At 32.8% G+C, this 16,717-nt stretch overlaps 1 protein-coding gene across 2 annotated transcripts; it reads right to left on the minus strand.

The window, feature by feature from the left end:
* Positions 1-1,604: 1,604 nt before the first annotated feature.
* On the minus strand, positions 1,605-12,771 carry LOC129221153 (peptidase M20 domain-containing protein 2-like). 2 transcript variants are annotated; one of them, XM_054855599.1, is made up of 6 exons: positions 12,534-12,771; positions 11,459-11,607; positions 8,142-8,291; positions 5,687-5,828; positions 4,182-4,430; positions 1,605-2,143 (listed from the first exon to the last, which is right to left on the minus strand). In XM_054855599.1, exons 1-6 carry the CDS (start codon positions 12,751-12,753, stop codon positions 1,848-1,850), a joined length of 1,206 nt encoding a protein of 401 aa, XP_054711574.1. In that variant the 5' UTR covers positions 12,754-12,771; the 3' UTR covers positions 1,605-1,847. The 2 variants fall into 2 exon arrangements, with proteins under 2 accessions (XP_054711574.1, XP_054711573.1); XM_054855598.1 differs by having other exon boundaries at positions 11,459-11,610.
* Between the last annotated feature and the right edge of the window lie 3,946 nt (positions 12,772-16,717).

The raw sequence follows: 16,717 nt of genomic DNA on the forward strand, positions 1-16,717 counted from the left end.
ATACGCCCTCAACTGTTGCCGAAGACAATGTATAGTATTCTGACTGTAATTGTTGAACGGTTTATTTTCGTGTTATATACCATGTACACTAAAAGTATTGGGACACTTTCAAAAATTCACATTTTTAAGGACTTCTCAAGAAATATAAGACCAATTGCTTTGAAACTTTTGTCGCATAAAAAGTATGCTTCAGCTGTCATTTTGCAATAAAAAGTCTATCACCCTTGCGTTTAGGGGGTCAGTAACGAATTGAAGAAAACAAAAATTTTTTTGGTCATCATTCATCGTAAATAGTTGAGAATAAGCTGTAAATTTCAGAAATTGTTTACCTTACTAAGTACAATCATTTTTCATACGTTTGAGAAGGTATCACTGATATTCACGAAAATATAAGCATTTCTTCCAAAACTACAAATTTTATTTGAAGGTTTTTAGCTCATAACACGCAAAGTTTTTCATCAAGCTTACGAAACTTTCAAATAACTTGACAGCATACAAGAGAAGCATAATACTAAAATGTGAAATAAAAATGTTTAAAATTTGATAAAATATGGACATTTAAAGCAATTAATTTATCATTGCGCATGCGCAAAATATAGCAATTTATAACTTTCATCATCTAATACCCAACTAACTTCTTCAACTCACAAAAAAATTCCAGTTCAACATTTTAAAAATTCAGAAAGTTATCAGCGATCTAATGAGCCGAATTTCAATAATTCTTGGGTAGGCGCCGTACCGTGAGGGGTCGTTCGCAAGTTTAATACTTGCTTGCAATCGTTCAGTGTGAATTCATGATAAAAACAGCTTATTTGTGAACGATCCATCACGATTCGTAGCCTGTCCAAGAATTATTCAAATTCGGCTCATTAGTTTGCTGATTACTTTCTGAATTTTTAAAATATTTAACTGGAATTTTGTGAGTTGAAGTTAGTTGGGTATTAGATGATGAAAGTTATAAATTGCTATATTTTGCGCATGCGCAGTGATAAATTAATTGCTTTAAATGTCCATATTTTATCAAATTTTAAACATTTTTATTTCACATTTTAGTATTATGCTTCTCTAGTATGCTGTCAAGTTTTTTGAAAGTTTCGTAAGCTTGATGAAAAACTTAGCGTGTTATGAGCCAAAAACCTTCAAATAAAATTAGTAGTTTGGAAAAAAATGCTTGTATTCTCGTGAATATCAGTGATACCTTCTCAAAAGTATGAAAAATAACTGTACATAATGAGCTAAACAACTTCTGAAATTTACAGCTTATTCTGAGCTATTTACGATGAATGATGACCGAAAAACATTTTTGTTTTCCTCATTTTGTTATTGACCCCCGAAATGCAAGGGTGATACAATTTTTATTGGAAATTGACAGCTGGAGCATACCTGTTATGTGACAAATATTACAAAGCAATTGATCTTTTATTTTTAGAGAAATCCTTAAAAATTCGAATTTTTGAAAGTGTACCAATCCTTTTGGTCATATAGTGTATTCGACTAAAAGCCATCCTGTAAATCTAGGGATAATTGCCCAAATCTGAAAATTTTGAACGCCAGGTATGATCGTGAAAACGAGAACACAGGCAAAAATATTCTTTTCAGAAAAACCAAACTTAACAAATACTTTATTATTTCAATTTATTTTTTATATTTCAAAAGAATCTTTTTAAATTTTGAAATTTAATAAGGACTTCAATAGAAAAATTCAGGTCGCGTGTTGCATGACCATTATTGTAAATGTGTCATTCAATTAATAGTGCTAAGTTTATCCGTACGGCATTCTCAAATGTTTTCGATACTGAATTAGAAATTATTGTTAACGATTACATCTACAATTAATTTGCGTGATCTTAGTCGATTTTTAAGTCATTTTCCAAGTCCCTCTGGAACTGCTTTGTTATCTCTTCTTGTATCTCTGGGTTCCTCATGATCTTCAGGGCTGTCAGGGCCATGGTTTTGCCCATGGTGAGAGTTATCTCTTGAGCATTTGGCGATCCAGAAGCTTCGGTAAACTCCTTCGTGTGATTAGTGTATTTGTCTGTGATGCTAAAAAAGGGATGAATCGAAGGCAAGGTATGAGATACGTTCCCCATATCTGTAGAGCCTGCTTGTTTATCCATTTTTCTATCTCCGTCAAAATCAACTCCTGAAAAAAAAAATAATAATAATTTGAATTTTGACATCTTAAATTCAAATTATGTTTTTCGCAATCACGAGTGTATGTGTGTATATGCAGGCGTGTGTGTTTGTGTGGGTATGTGTGTATGTGTGTGTAGACGTGCATGTTTGTGTGTGTGTAGGTAGGTGTGTGTATGTACGCGTGTGTGTCTGTGTGCAAGCATGAGTATGGATATGTGTGTAGGTGTGTGTAGGTGTGTATGTATGTATGCGTGTGTGTGTGTGTGTGTGTAGAATATGGACACTCGCTAGAGGAGCAGCATCGTGAGGCCGGTCGACGGTGGTGCTGTAGAGGGAGGCGGGGGGGGGGACTAAAATCATAGGAAATCAAAACAGTCAAGTGAGAACAATAAGCACTGTGATTGCTCAAAAAAAAAAAAAAAAAAAAAAAAAAAAACGTTTGATAATAACATTTTTTTTCAACCGGCAAGGTTATGAAATATGTTTTGTATTATTCACTAAACAAAATGGTAGTATTGCGCACAGCAAATTGCATCACTGAATAATTTTGAATCCCCTGTTTGGAAGTTATATTAGAAATGAGAGAAATATTCTGATATTGCGAAGTACAAAGGGAGAGCTCTTAAAACATTTAGAAATGTCCCTTTCATGCATTAAAGTTGCACAACTTTTTTTTTAAATAATTGATTTTGCGTCCCATTTCTAACATGAATAAAGTTTCTTTAAATAAAAGGATATCTCAGAACCAAGCTGATAATTTATTTTAAATGAATTATGTCTCAACTTTGGATAACTATGCAATAGCTTAGGAGTATTTCTTCCGTTGTTTCCCCCATAAAATACTATAACACTATGAAAATAATAATGCGGCAGTTTAATATGGGAAGAATGTGTCTCAAAGTTACGCCGAATAACTATTATTCGCTAAAATCCTGCTAAAATATTTATGCAGGATCTTAAGTATAAGTCCAAAAATATCAAAAATATGGCGAGAAATTTAAACTAAGAACCATAAATTTATACTAAAATTATTTAGCAAAATCTTGCGTGAAAAACATTTACAAATTATTACATAGAAGGAATGGACGAGGCAAACAACCCCATCATAAAATCTTGTGAGTGCTGGTGTGGCCAACTTACATTATCGTTCTTCTACGTGTTTTTAACGCGGTTTGCTAACATGAACACCTGAATAACTTTTAATACGTACAAACAACAAGGGTTTAAAAGAAAATTGGTAGGAAAAAAAATATAAAATTTCCTCTTTAGCATTTAAACGAGTTTTGTGATTAAACTAACTCAAACATTTTTTTTCACAGCAATAGTTTAGCCTACATATATTTGGATTCTTTTTTCTTTCACGTTTTATTTTAAATAGTCAACTCGTAAAGTAAACTGTTTTATAAAGTTATCAGAACAGGAAGTTGACGGTAAAACTTAATCCACATTTATTAATCAAGTTTGGCTACAATTTAAATTTATTGTTTTGTATTAAAAGAATTTCTTATTATTATCGTTATTATTATTATTATTATTATTATTATTGTTATTATTATTATTATTATTATTACTATGATTATTATTGCTACACGCACTTTCCGCCTTGAACATTTTTTAAAAAGAAATTCTAAGTTAGAATTTGTATCATTCCTTTTCCGAAACACAATCCAGGGTGATACAAACTTTTCGTCTATACAGAGTGTTTGGAAAATATGTAACTGAGTTTTGAAGAGGACCAGAAAGAACGTTAGCAAGAAAGAATCGCAAACTCAATGCTAATGCACTACATTCACAGAAAGTAAGAAACTATCAGAACTACACAATTTAGAGTCACCTCCCCTGTAAATAAAAGTATTTCAATTCTGATCTTAAATTGCCGTACTCAATAAAACATGATCTCAATTTCTTGTTTAATAATCGATTATCGGTTTCAAGCGTTTTTAGATAGCACTTTTTTTTTCAAACCAATCAGATTTGCTTTCAGTTCAGAATAGTTGCATTCCTTACTAAATCTTATCAACTAGTTTCAAGCAAAAAATACAAACCTAAACGTTCTCCATATACAGTAAATATGTCTGCCATTATTTTGTTCGTCATGAGGTTCTCATAACTGTTAGACTCGTCGAACAAGAAAGAAGCTTCGCACCCAGTGGCACTTGCCGCACTTTTGATGCATGCTTCGACCCTCTTTTGAAGTCCTTTAAGTTCTCCTTTAGTGGGGGCCCTTACGTAAAGCTCCATTTTTGTGTCTCCTGGAATGATATTTGGGGCTACACCGCCTTTTGTGATGATGCCTGAAATCATAAAAAAATCTTGTAGCATTGCTTTTAAGGATAAGTTGAAATCTACTGTGAAAAATAGACTAATGCAAAAAGTAAGTTATTACAGAGAAACAAACCTTTGCTAAACTTATATTTGAACAAGTTCAGAAAGGAAAAAATCAAAGTTTTTGCACGGTTTTTGTATTGAGCAACTTTTATTTGTATTGAGCAATCCAACTTTTTTTTTTTTTTTGTTTAACTGCTGATAAACATAATTTAAACTTCAATGTTGATCAAATAATGGTTTTACAACTTTTTACGAGTCTATTTGATGAATCTGTAAAATGTGAGCCAATTGTATCGTAAATGAGCGAGATACTAGGCCCTAAACCTTAGGTTTGCCTCATTTGGCGCATTTCACTTTTAGCTAATTTAAAAGAAATAATAAAATGCTCTTAAAAATAAGTATTCATGGAAATTATTTTTGAGTTTTAAATTATCGCAACATATATATTATAAACCTGTAGTGTTATATTTTAGTGGGGTGGGATTTAATTGGTTTCTTGCTAGTAAAAACACTCACATTATAAGTAAGAAGAGTTCTTTAGATTGCAATGCGTCCCCCCCCCCCCCCAAACATCAATTATTTATTTCTCTTTTTGGTCCTCCTCCCAGTTTCAAAGGCTTTTGTTGAAAAAACTTGTTCTGTTCTTATAGGATTAAAACATACTTTCTTTTAATCCCAGCGTACCTTTTAATTGAATTTCATAATTAAATATTCACAAAGATTTTATGTAACTAATGTAGAAGTTGTGGAAAATTTATAGCTGAACCATGAAAATTTGATTTTGCAATGCAAAGGAGTTCATATGTGACATATTTCAAGTATCTTAAACCCTTTGCCATACGTGCTCGGAGATCCTGACCTTCCTATTGGAGCACCTTTGATTTCCACTCTAAAAACCAGAATCGTGTCGTGCTCCGTCCAATAAAGGAATCCTGGCTACGTCCATGCATTTGTACACATATTTATATAAAGCATATTTCAATTCAATTATGGATCCAAGAAATAATTTGTTAATTCAATGGGGAAGTCTTGAACTACTCTGTAAACATATAGACTATTTCAGCATATTTTTTTTCATTGCAATGTTACAGAGTTTCCATCATTTTAAGAAACCTTATTAATGCAATGAAAATGCTCGCACAGCTCCTTAATTTCAATCAGATAGCAACATTTTATAAAGTGTACTATGCTGCTTTGCTGTTAGAAAGTACAAAAACCTTACCGTGAATTCTACAAGCTGGTTTTATTTGCTGTCTAAGCAGGGAAATATTGTTGTAACAAGCTACTGCTGCATCCAAGGCATTTTTTCCTTCCCAAGGGTAGGCTGCCGCGTGGGCTTCTTTTCCTTTATATTCTAAGTGGCACTGCAAATCAAAAGAAAGGTCGTAAAAAAAATCGTGAGAAGATACCAGGGTTAAAAATCATCATATTTGGGGTAATTGTATTTTAAAGTATTATGAATACAAAATAAGTTATTCTATTTAAAAAAAAAAGAAAGTTAATATGTCTTCGGAGTGAAATGTATCACACGCAAACTGTTATTCCATGCTCATTTAATCATAATGTTACTGTCCATCCAAAAACGTTTTTGCAACAGGTAGTTTACTTTTGGAGATACGCTTCGAGAAGGACCAGTAGAGTAGGGTGTACTCAAAAAAAAACTTTTTTTTCCAAATTTCAGATTTCAAGTTGATAAAAAAAAGTTGCCCCTGCAGATTCCCCTATGCACGAAAAAACTGTTATTCCAATAAACAAATATTTAGCTCTTCCAAACGAAACCTGAAGTTTAAACTTTTCTTCAAAAATGGATTTTTAATGCATTTTTTTTCTAAATTAAGAATATATTTTTTAAACATTTCAAGGTGATAGATGTAAATACTAAACCAAGAGATTATTGTTGCAAAATAAATTCTTTGCTCTCTTGCAATTTTTCAGTCTTCACGTAGTACTCAAAAATACGGGTTTTTTAAAGTTACAGGTAATTTTTTTACTGCCATTATTATTATTATATTTATATTGCCATTATTATTATAATTATACTGACATTATTATTTTCAAAAATGCTGGTTTGAAACATTTTTCGCAAATAAAGTTTGCAGTTCAAGCATTATGTTCTTTTATGAGTAAAAATAGTTTAGATTTATTTTCTGATTATATTATAGGAATTTTTTTAAAAAGAAAGCCTGTCAAGCAATTTAAATTTTATTTAGTAACAGCATCTTTTTACACGAATAGGAAATAAAAATTCATCGCCAAAGCATTCGTTGATGTGCGAGGGTGTTTCAAAAAGAACTGTAAGAAGAACTCTGACTGCTGTGCAGACTAACTGCGTGAATAAAAATCATACTGAAGATAACGAAGATGATCAAAGCTTTCAAACTGTACTGGTGGGTGGAGCTCACGGTCCACTAACAGGACAAATGTCTGTTGACGGAAACATGTCCCGCTAATTAAACAAGAAGTGTGATAAGGTTGGGAGGCATTAGACCACCTTCCTTACAGTCTCGACCTGGCACCAAGTGATTTCCATCTCTTTGGACATTAAAAGAGACATTTGGGAGATCAGCAGTTCAGAACCGATGCTGTGGTTCAGCAAGGCATCATGATGTGGTTTCATATTCGTTACGATGATTTCTTTCATGTCGACCTCTAAGTGGCCTCACAAAATAGTTCCAGTACGCTGGCTACTAAAGATGGTGCTTAATATTATTAATTATTATATTTTTTGAGTGCTTACTTGTGTACAATGTACCAAGTGTAGTAAAATTACCATCCCTCGCCGCCAGGAAATTGGCACCATCTTTTGGAAAACAACGTACCACACAACGTTTTATATCCTCGTTACACTTCCATCTCCAGTAGGAAAAAATATTGAGCTCCTAAAACCGTTTAAATGGAAAAATTACATTATCGTTTTAAATGCTAGAACTTTTTTCATCATTCCTAAAAATTAGAAAAAAAAGTGTTAGATTCATTAAATTTTTAAATTGGAAATGTTTTGGGAAAAGAAGAATGTCTGCGAGGATAAATAAAATTCAAAAAAGCTCGAATAGTGGTATATTAAGTTTTGCAGGTTTTTATTCGATTTATTTATTGGATTAAGTCATATTTAATGTCACAAATTCAAGAAGTACTTAGTGTTTCAATAAAGAAGTACAGATTTTATCTTTTTAATGTGATTGAAACATGCATTACTGTAAAACATTGTTATTTTCGTGAGCCATAATTTTCGTAAAAGTGAAAACAACGATGATTTTGTGAGCTGATACCTTGGCGAATATTATTTGAACGAAGCCGAAAGCTGAAAAAACAAATATTTCGCAGGGCTAAAATTTTTGCGATTGCAACGAGCTTGTAAAAATCGCGGAAATTAGTGCTTTTACAGTATCTAACATTCCGAAAATAATTATGACCATTCCAAAAAACAAGTCAAACATAATCGTCCATTAGTTTAGATAGCTTTGATTGTTAAATATATTTTTTTAATGGAAGTTATAGTTCTAGGGGGGTTTTTTCCCATACTTAAAATCTGTGCCCTTACTATTCCGTTTCTTTCCTTTTTTTTATTACGTTTTATTCATTTCAGGAGAATTTTAAAACTTTTAATTCCTTATTAATGTATGCAATAATGATGTTTTCCACTTTTGTGCATTAATTAAATTGCTTAAATCTCTTACCCGAATTATACTTAGCATGTTAGGAGAAGCTGCTGTATTCTTAGCAGGGTGAACCATCATGGCTGCATCAACACCTTCGAAGGCACCCAGCTCTATTAAACGAATCTTACCACCACCACCTTCTTCAGCAGGTGTTCCAAACACTACTAACTGCGAGAGAATAACAAAAAATTTTCAAAGATTCAGAATTCATTCAAAAATTTATTTGATATGATTCTTTAAGTAGACGACAAATTTGGAATGAAACGCAAAGGTAAGAGCTTTAAAGTTGAATAGACAGTGAAAATTATTGATTTTTAAAAAAATTATTGATTTTTTGTATGGGTAACATTAAAAGTTCTGATACTTTTCTTCCCTACTTCACGACATAAGCACTAATTGAACATGTGGCAATGGGCTCGGGAGCAATGGTTAAGTATTTTTTCATGTTGCCATAATAGAATCATTTGAAAGACAGGAAATCTAAGTAGAAAATTATGCAAGATGAGAAAAATTTGATAATCCTTTACTTTTAAGTGAAGTTTTAGGACTACATAGATTGCCCAACTAGGCATAGTGCAAAAAAAAAGAAATTCTCAGATCATCAGTTGAGCCCGATGCGTCTATATCAGAGGACATTAATAAAAAAGAAATGCAATGAACAGGCACTTGAGAGTAGAGATAAATGAAAGCATCGGTTCGCATTACTACCTGAATTTAACAAATACCTCCTCTGAACTACCTCGCTTTTCACGCTGTCAGGATAAGGTCAAAAATTTACCTTGCTCAATCCATATGCAAAAATGATACATTTTTGCGCATATACTCATTTTACTCCCGTAATTTTAAACGTTGGCTTTTATTGTGATATGTTCAAACATAAGGAACCATTATGCATCATAATATGAAGTATCAACTTTCTAAAAAGTTTTCTTGTGCTTTAAAACCAAGAATTCATATGTGGTGTGGACGTGGCTGTATGGTCACTCCCGAAACATAAACAATTCATTATTTTTCAACAACCATTTTTTTTTAGAGAATTGATACTTCATATTATTATGGATGATAATTTCTTATATTTGAATATATCACAATTAAAAGCCAAAGTTTAAAATTATTGGAATAAGATAAAAATATATGCGCAAAAATGTCTGTTTTTGCACAAAATTGCTTTTACATTCGAGCATAAAAAGTCGCATTATTTTGAGCAGATAGTAGTAAGTATACGGTTATTCTCTCTTTATGCGCAATACATTTATACAGGGTGTTCCGTTTTAAGCTGCAAGACCTTTATTTTCGCAACCGTTAGTCCTGGATGTATACTTCCAATTGCAAAAATGTTCAAAATCAGATGCAGAGTTAAGATATTGAAAGTTTGAAGCAAAAGTAAAAATGAGTCAAAAAATACAAAAATTAACTTTTTACACGGGCCCTAGGTCCCCTAACTAATGTTTAGAGAAATCATCTCCATTGAAAACTATTACTGACACAAAAAACTTGACATTTGTGCGACCAACACTCAAGGAGATATTCGAGTTCAAAGTTTTAAGGGACCATAGAGAAGATGAGATTGGAACTTATCGAAGAAGATATGTATCAGAAGAATGACATGTCGTCAAAGTAAGAAAAACAAGGTATTTATATTTTTTACTGCTATTCAAAAATAAATGCAAATGTTATGCCGTGTTACACAAAAGCACTCTACAAAACCTCGAACAATTTGAAAAAACACACTCTATGCAGATATATAATTTTAAACACTTATTAACCGCTATATTTTCCCCCAAAAGGTGTTATTGACAGGCGAGTGAAAAGTGGCGTAAGTCACAAAATGCTGCGTTTCATATCTCGGTGAATATTGGTCGACCTAATGTCAAACCTTCTGTGTTGGAGTTATTTTTCAATGGAGATTATTTCCCTAAATATAAGTTAGGCGACCTGGGGCTCGTATAAAACCTTAAATTTCAGTATTTTTTTTTTTACTCATTTTCATTCTTGCTTCAAACTTTTAGTATCTTAACTCTGCATCTGATTTTGAACATCTTTGCAATTGGAAGTATACATCTAGGATTAACGATTGCGAAAATAAAGGTCTTGCAGGTTAAAACGGAACACATATGGACGGCATTTGAGACAGTGAGAAGCAAAGATTACTGTTTATAAAGTTTCTTAAAAACGCGTTTAAAGTTCAGATCCTAGATAGGCTCTCATTGGATTCCGCCACCCCTCCCCCTTAAATCATGCTGCATAGCAGCACCCACCAGGGGTGCTAGTAGCATCTCTTGCCCCAAAGCAGAGGAGATGTACCTAGAGGTAACTACCATTTCCACTGGTTATCAACAAAATTTTAATTTTGCTACTTACATCACTTTGCTTCTCACAGCCTCATATTTTTGGCACTATGCTCAAATAACGAATATGAAAAATCGCGAATCGCGTTTTTCTAATTTGATGGTTTGCCGTATACTCAAAAAGAGCTACCTGTTGGTTATAACTTTTTCAAACGATAGTTGTACTCTTAAAGTTATCTGTAAAAGTTAAAACATTGAAAATAACTAAACGCGTCAGGAGGAAAATAAAATATTGGATCGGCTCTCCTCAAAAGTGCCAATTTTCACAATCATTAGTTTAACATGGTGTCGACGACATGTCAAAACGAAAGTCAATTCTGTTTTTGTTTTTTTTATAAATAAGTTTAGGTGAGAAGTAAATAATATTTTTAAACTTCAAAAAGTTTACTTCAAATAAATTTCAAATCGAAAACATCTTAAAGTAAAATATGAAAAACGTTTTTTTAATTCTAAATAATATTTCTATAAGCTTGATCCACAAAAAAAAGGAATGAACTAAAATAATTTTATGATTTCTAAAATAAAAGCACTCAAAAATTGCAGTCGACCTTCATATCTTTATATTGTTAAGTTAATTCTAAAGCAGCCAATACAATTTAAATTAAAGCTCAGTGTTGAAGAAATACGCTGCATACATCTTTGTACTAATAGCTAGCTTAATACTCCTCATATATTTCTTTTTTTCTCAATTTTTAATTTATAGTTTTATTGGCTAATTATTGAGTTAACTTAGTTATGAAATTATTTAAATCAACTGCAATTTTTGCGTCTTAAAAACAAAAAATCGTATAGTTATTTTATTTTAGTGCGAACCAAACATATACTAGAAATAGTCTTTAAAATTGAAAAAAAAACCTTAGTAGTAGTCAAATCTTACAGTTTTAGCCATTGGCGAACACAGCTTTACCCATTTAAGAGGGACTCCTAAAAAGCAAAGGCCATGAAGTTGACTTATTCAATAATCAGACCCGAGTTGTAACGTCTTACCTTTCCTGCAAGTTTCGGATCATTTTCCATTGCAGTTTTGATTCCTATAGCAGCCGCTAGACCAGATTCAGCTATGAGATTGTGGCCACACGCATGACCTATCTCAGGCAAGGCGTCATATTCAAGAAGAACGGCAATGGTAGCTCCGCCTGCTGAAAATGTAATTGCATCAACAAAATCAAAGTATTCTTGATCGGAATGCAAAGAATATGAAGCATAGAGACGGTAAATTTAGTAAAAATTGGAACACACAAATCTAACAGCAGACACTCTTTCTCTACCGTTAAAAAAGTCGAAACTTTTTTTCGAAAATAATAGGCAGCTAATAATAGGCCTAATTTCTGCCAGTAACATACCTTGCAAAAATGCAGGAAAAAAATTAAATGAATTAATTTTAAACAATGAACAATGCTCGAACTACAAAGTTCATCACGCAAAATATGAAAGCCATGTTTATGTATATGAGTGCCGGCAATTAGGTGCAAGGAGGTGCATTTTCACCCTCTAGCTTTTAAGAACAAAATTAATTCATAAAGAAGAAACTAACTACAAAATACTTTAAAAGATATAAAATATATCACGAAAACTACTCTCATGTTTATTGCCATAAGTGCCGGCAAGGGTGCAATTACAAGCACTAGTACAACCAAGATTTCAGAAATATAATTAATTGTAAAAACAAAAACAAACAACAAAATGCATGAAGAAAATTTTAATCTCATGTATATGTCTATGCGGTTCTCTCAGCGTCAGCTTAGTATTTTGACTATGATTACAGAATGATAAAGCATAGCTACAATTACTGATAATTCAGAATAAAATTAGTTATAAAAATTGCAAGGAAATTACGTCGAAATCCAGTGACAACGAAATAAATGTTCAGTCCTGTTTTAATTTTCATTAGATGACTTTAATTCAATTACAACTAAATTCCCGTTAAACGGGCAAAATTTGCGGTCCTTGAATTCGTTGTCATGGGATATCACTATTTCAATTCGATGGATTCCACATACTTAAATCAAAAAATATCAACCGTCTTCATTATTTTTTTCATAAAAATCTATATGCAACTCACCACGTTTAGAAACATACTCCCCCTTAAACGCCGTGGGCATAAAATAATGTTTTTCCACAGAAAATCCATATTTAGTGAGCGCTGCAGTTAAAACTGCATGAGCGTGAAATTCCTTATACTGGAGTTCAGGCTTTGTCCATATATCTTGACTAACTGTGTTTAAATATTCCCTTTCCTCGTCGATTTTAGCACACACAATGTCAAAATCTGTGTCCGACATTTTGCTTTGTTAACTGTTTCGTACAGCTTCTACACATAGAGTAAATCAAAAATTTTCTGTAAACTTAGAACACAGATAATGTTATCACTCAGGTGAGATTCTCTTGAATGTGATTATAGAACAATAAAAACTTATCTTTGGAATCTGAAGGTTATGGATTTTATGTGTTAGAGGTAGTATTTTTGAATTCCAAAATATTGATCTCTTTGCAAAGCATGCGTCAATTTAAGGTTTTACGATTGATCTGAATTTTTAAGATCTACTAAAATTACTTCAAAGTTGCTTCAGATGCCTAAGAAAACTTTAATCTTCTAGTTCACATTGGACTACAGAACAACAGCACGGTTTCATCGGAAGCTAAATTCCTCCATACCTCCTACTTCTCTGCCTCTTTTATACTTTTTCTTACCAATTCTACTGTCAAGGTTATCCTGAATCTTTGTCAGAAGCATAGAGTAAAGAAATTTGAGAGAGAGAGGCCCCGTCTATTTTAAAAAGGAGATGAAATTGAAGCCGGAATTATGGGATACAGCGGTGCAATGATGGGCGGGGTACTGATAACATGATCGCTTTTCGAGAATAGCTTTCACCAATTTCTCAAAGAGACCGAATAAAATAGTTCGCGGATTGGTTTAAATTTTAATTCATGTTTTAATATGCAATTTCAAAAACGGCTTCATCAACTTGCAAGAATATCTAAGTTTAAATTAACAACCAATTGAGATTCAGTAATGGAATGCTTTGAATAAAAATGTATCTCGAAATATTTAGCAAGAAGCTAAGGATCTTGGGATACAGCGGTGCAACTTCTGGCTTCAATTTCTTAGTATAGCGGGGCCTCTCTATGTAATTTCTTTACTCTATATGATCAGAAGAGACATTTGTATAAACCAAGGCTGCCAAAGCTTAGGTTTTCCTCCAAGATTTTGTATCTTTAAAAGAGAACTTGGAGAAAATTGGGGAATCTTGTTTGTACAGTTTTCGTGTTTTGTATCTTATTCATGAAAAAGACCCATTCAATAAATGATAAAACATAATATTTTCACTAAAATATAATTTTCTGGCCAAACAGTCCAGAATGGAGGTATCTTTCATGAACATGCTGTGAAAATAATAATGATAATAATAATAATAAATCTCCCCTCGTTCTCGATTGAATTTCTCTCTTAATGTTGCAAATCTTTGTTATCCAATTTGTGTAAAACACCCTGGTTGGTTTGGTTACAATGGGACTGACTCTTTGCAGCATGTTAAGGGTCTTATGCTTTCTGAGCAATATATTCTAGAAAAAAAAAAGTTTTACTAGAGTTGAAAAAACGATACCCAGAAGAAATTTTCCAGCTGGATTTATTCCTTTGCCATACGTCCAAACTGGTCAAGAAATTCATGTTTGAGAACGAAATTAAGACAATATGGAATAGCTTGTTGACTTTGCTAACATGAAAACAATCGAGAGTCTTTAGTCTATATGCAAGAATTGCCTATTGCATTTTTCAACTATGGACAAACTAATCATTGCGCTAATTAATGTCTGGTACAACGACACAAATATTATAAAGGACTGTAAAATAATGGTAGATTCCATGCCCAATCATGTCCAAAAGTTAAAAAAGACGTGTGGAGTTGGCATATTTTGTATTAAAAACTGTTTTATTTTGTATAAATTTAAATAATATACCATTTCTTAGTTTTCTCAACTTTTCACGTTTGTTTCCATTAATTGGTCCAAGTGATGGATAGGGGAGCGTGAATTTGGGGACATGATTTTTGGTTTTCTTGCTAGGTCTTGGAAGTTGTACTAGCTCAATCCTCGGTTTAAAAAAAAAAAAAAAAATCCAAACGGTTGCCTGGGTCTTAACTCTTTCTGAAGACGTGGGAAGTTGACTTCCCATCCACTATCTTCTTTGCACGAACATAATAGTTAAAATAAATAACACCATTTAACTCTTATCTTTAACACAAAATTTGACATATAACTAGGCAGTGATGCACTAAAGACTGAATCGATTATTGTACGTAGACTGTTAATTTGCAGTTCAGAACAAAAATAAGAAAACGTGTTCAATAAATAACAAAAAAAAAAAAAAACCGGACAAGATTTCCATAGAATTAGAACAATTTGTAAACCAGTGATGTAATTGGGAAAATATGTTTTAAGATAATTCATACAAAGAAAAGGTGGTTCAAAACCAATTTACATTGCATTTGCATTTGCTTTTTTTTTTTTTTTTTTTTTTTTTTTTTTTTTTTTTTTTTTTTTTTTTTTTTTTTTTTTTTTTTTGCAATTTAAGCAAAATACTTGAAGGGGAACGGTGTTCTCCCACGTTTTCCTGCCCTCAACACAATATTCTTTACTAATAATAAAGCTGAAAGTCTCTCTGTCCGGAGGATGTCTGGATGTCTGGATGTCTGTAGGATGTCTGGATGTCTGTGACGCGCATAGCGCCTAGACCGATCGGCCGATTTTTAGGAAAGTTGGCGCAAAGTTAGTATGTAGCATGGGGGTGTGCACCTTGAAGCGATTTTTCGAAAATTCGATTTTGTTCTTTTTCTATTCCAATTTTATGCCCATTTTTCACAGAAATTTAATAAAATGGGAAAGAATTTGTTCTGAAAATTACCTTTCTTTTCTTTACTTCTTTATCTTTCTTCTTTTCTTTTCTTCTTCCTTGTCCTCTCTGTCCGGAGGATGTCTGGATGTCTGTAGGATGTCTGTGAAGCGCATAGCACCTAAACCGTTCGGCTAATTTTCATGAAATTTGGCACACAGTTAGTATGTAGCATGGGGGTGTGCACCTCGAAGCGATTTTTCGAAAATTCGATGTGGTTCTTTTTCTGTTCCAATTTTAAGAAAAAAAAATATCATAAGATGGACGACTAAATTACGAAATTATCATAACGTGGAACCGTAACATGGGCACAAGCCAATTGGCGAGATACGAAAGTATAATAACGTGGAACCGTAAGATGGCTACAAGCCAACTGGCGAGAAAATTCACCATACATTATTTGTAAATATACAGGCGAACCAAAAGACCTTTTGATTTTTCTATTACGGGCAAAGCCGTGCGGGTATCACTAGTCTAACATAAAGATATACTGTCTGGGTCTTTTTCGCATACCACTTCAGAACATCAACGTATTGCAGTGCAGCGCCCGAGCGTTGCAGATTACGCCACTCGTATATAATACCTCTTTCCCTCTTCAATTTCATCCTTATTTGTACCTAAACATTCTTCGAATTCCCTGACGCGATTTCCTTGAGGTTATTGATGCTTCTATCATTTCCAAAAATAACTTCGATGCTTGTGAGTTTGCTTTTTGAAAAACTCATATTTTTTGAAAAATTACCGTCGAAAGCCAGTTTTACACGTCCCCCCCCCCCCCTCTTACCCCTATAAAACGCCCATACTCTATGCGTGTCAGTAAAATATATCTTGTTAAATGTTGGGTAAGAACAGGCCCATCATCTTGAGTTTTTCCAAGATGCAAAATTTATAGGAAAACGGCAAAAACCACGCCCACAGACATATAAAAGCATTATTTTTTAAAAGCCAGGTCGTCAATGGGGTTGTTTCCTTCAGTCAAAAGTAGTACTTTTTGTCACTGAAATTGATAGAATAAGCAAAAAAAAGTAACATGGATCCAGAAAGAATAGCTTCCTGAAAATAATAATAAATAAATAGTTAAGTAAAAACAAATAAGTAAGTGAAAAAAAGATAATGGGGTTGTTTCTTTCAGTCAAAAGTAGTACTTTTTGTCACTGAAATTGATAGAAAAAGCAAAAAAAAAAAAATAATAATAATAATAAAATAAACCATGGACCCAAAAAATACTTTCAATTTCCCAACAGTTACTTTTTTAATTAATTTTTTAGCTGTCCGATTTTTCAAACAAGGCACGGTCTTGATGACGTCACAAATGATGCTTTTGGTGCATCTTTCTATCACGTTTCCACGTTATG

The sequence above is a fragment of the Uloborus diversus genome, chromosome 4 (genome assembly GCF_026930045.1).
Source record: "Uloborus diversus isolate 005 chromosome 4, Udiv.v.3.1, whole genome shotgun sequence".
Taxonomy (NCBI): Eukaryota; Metazoa; Arthropoda; class Arachnida; order Araneae; family Uloboridae; genus Uloborus; species Uloborus diversus.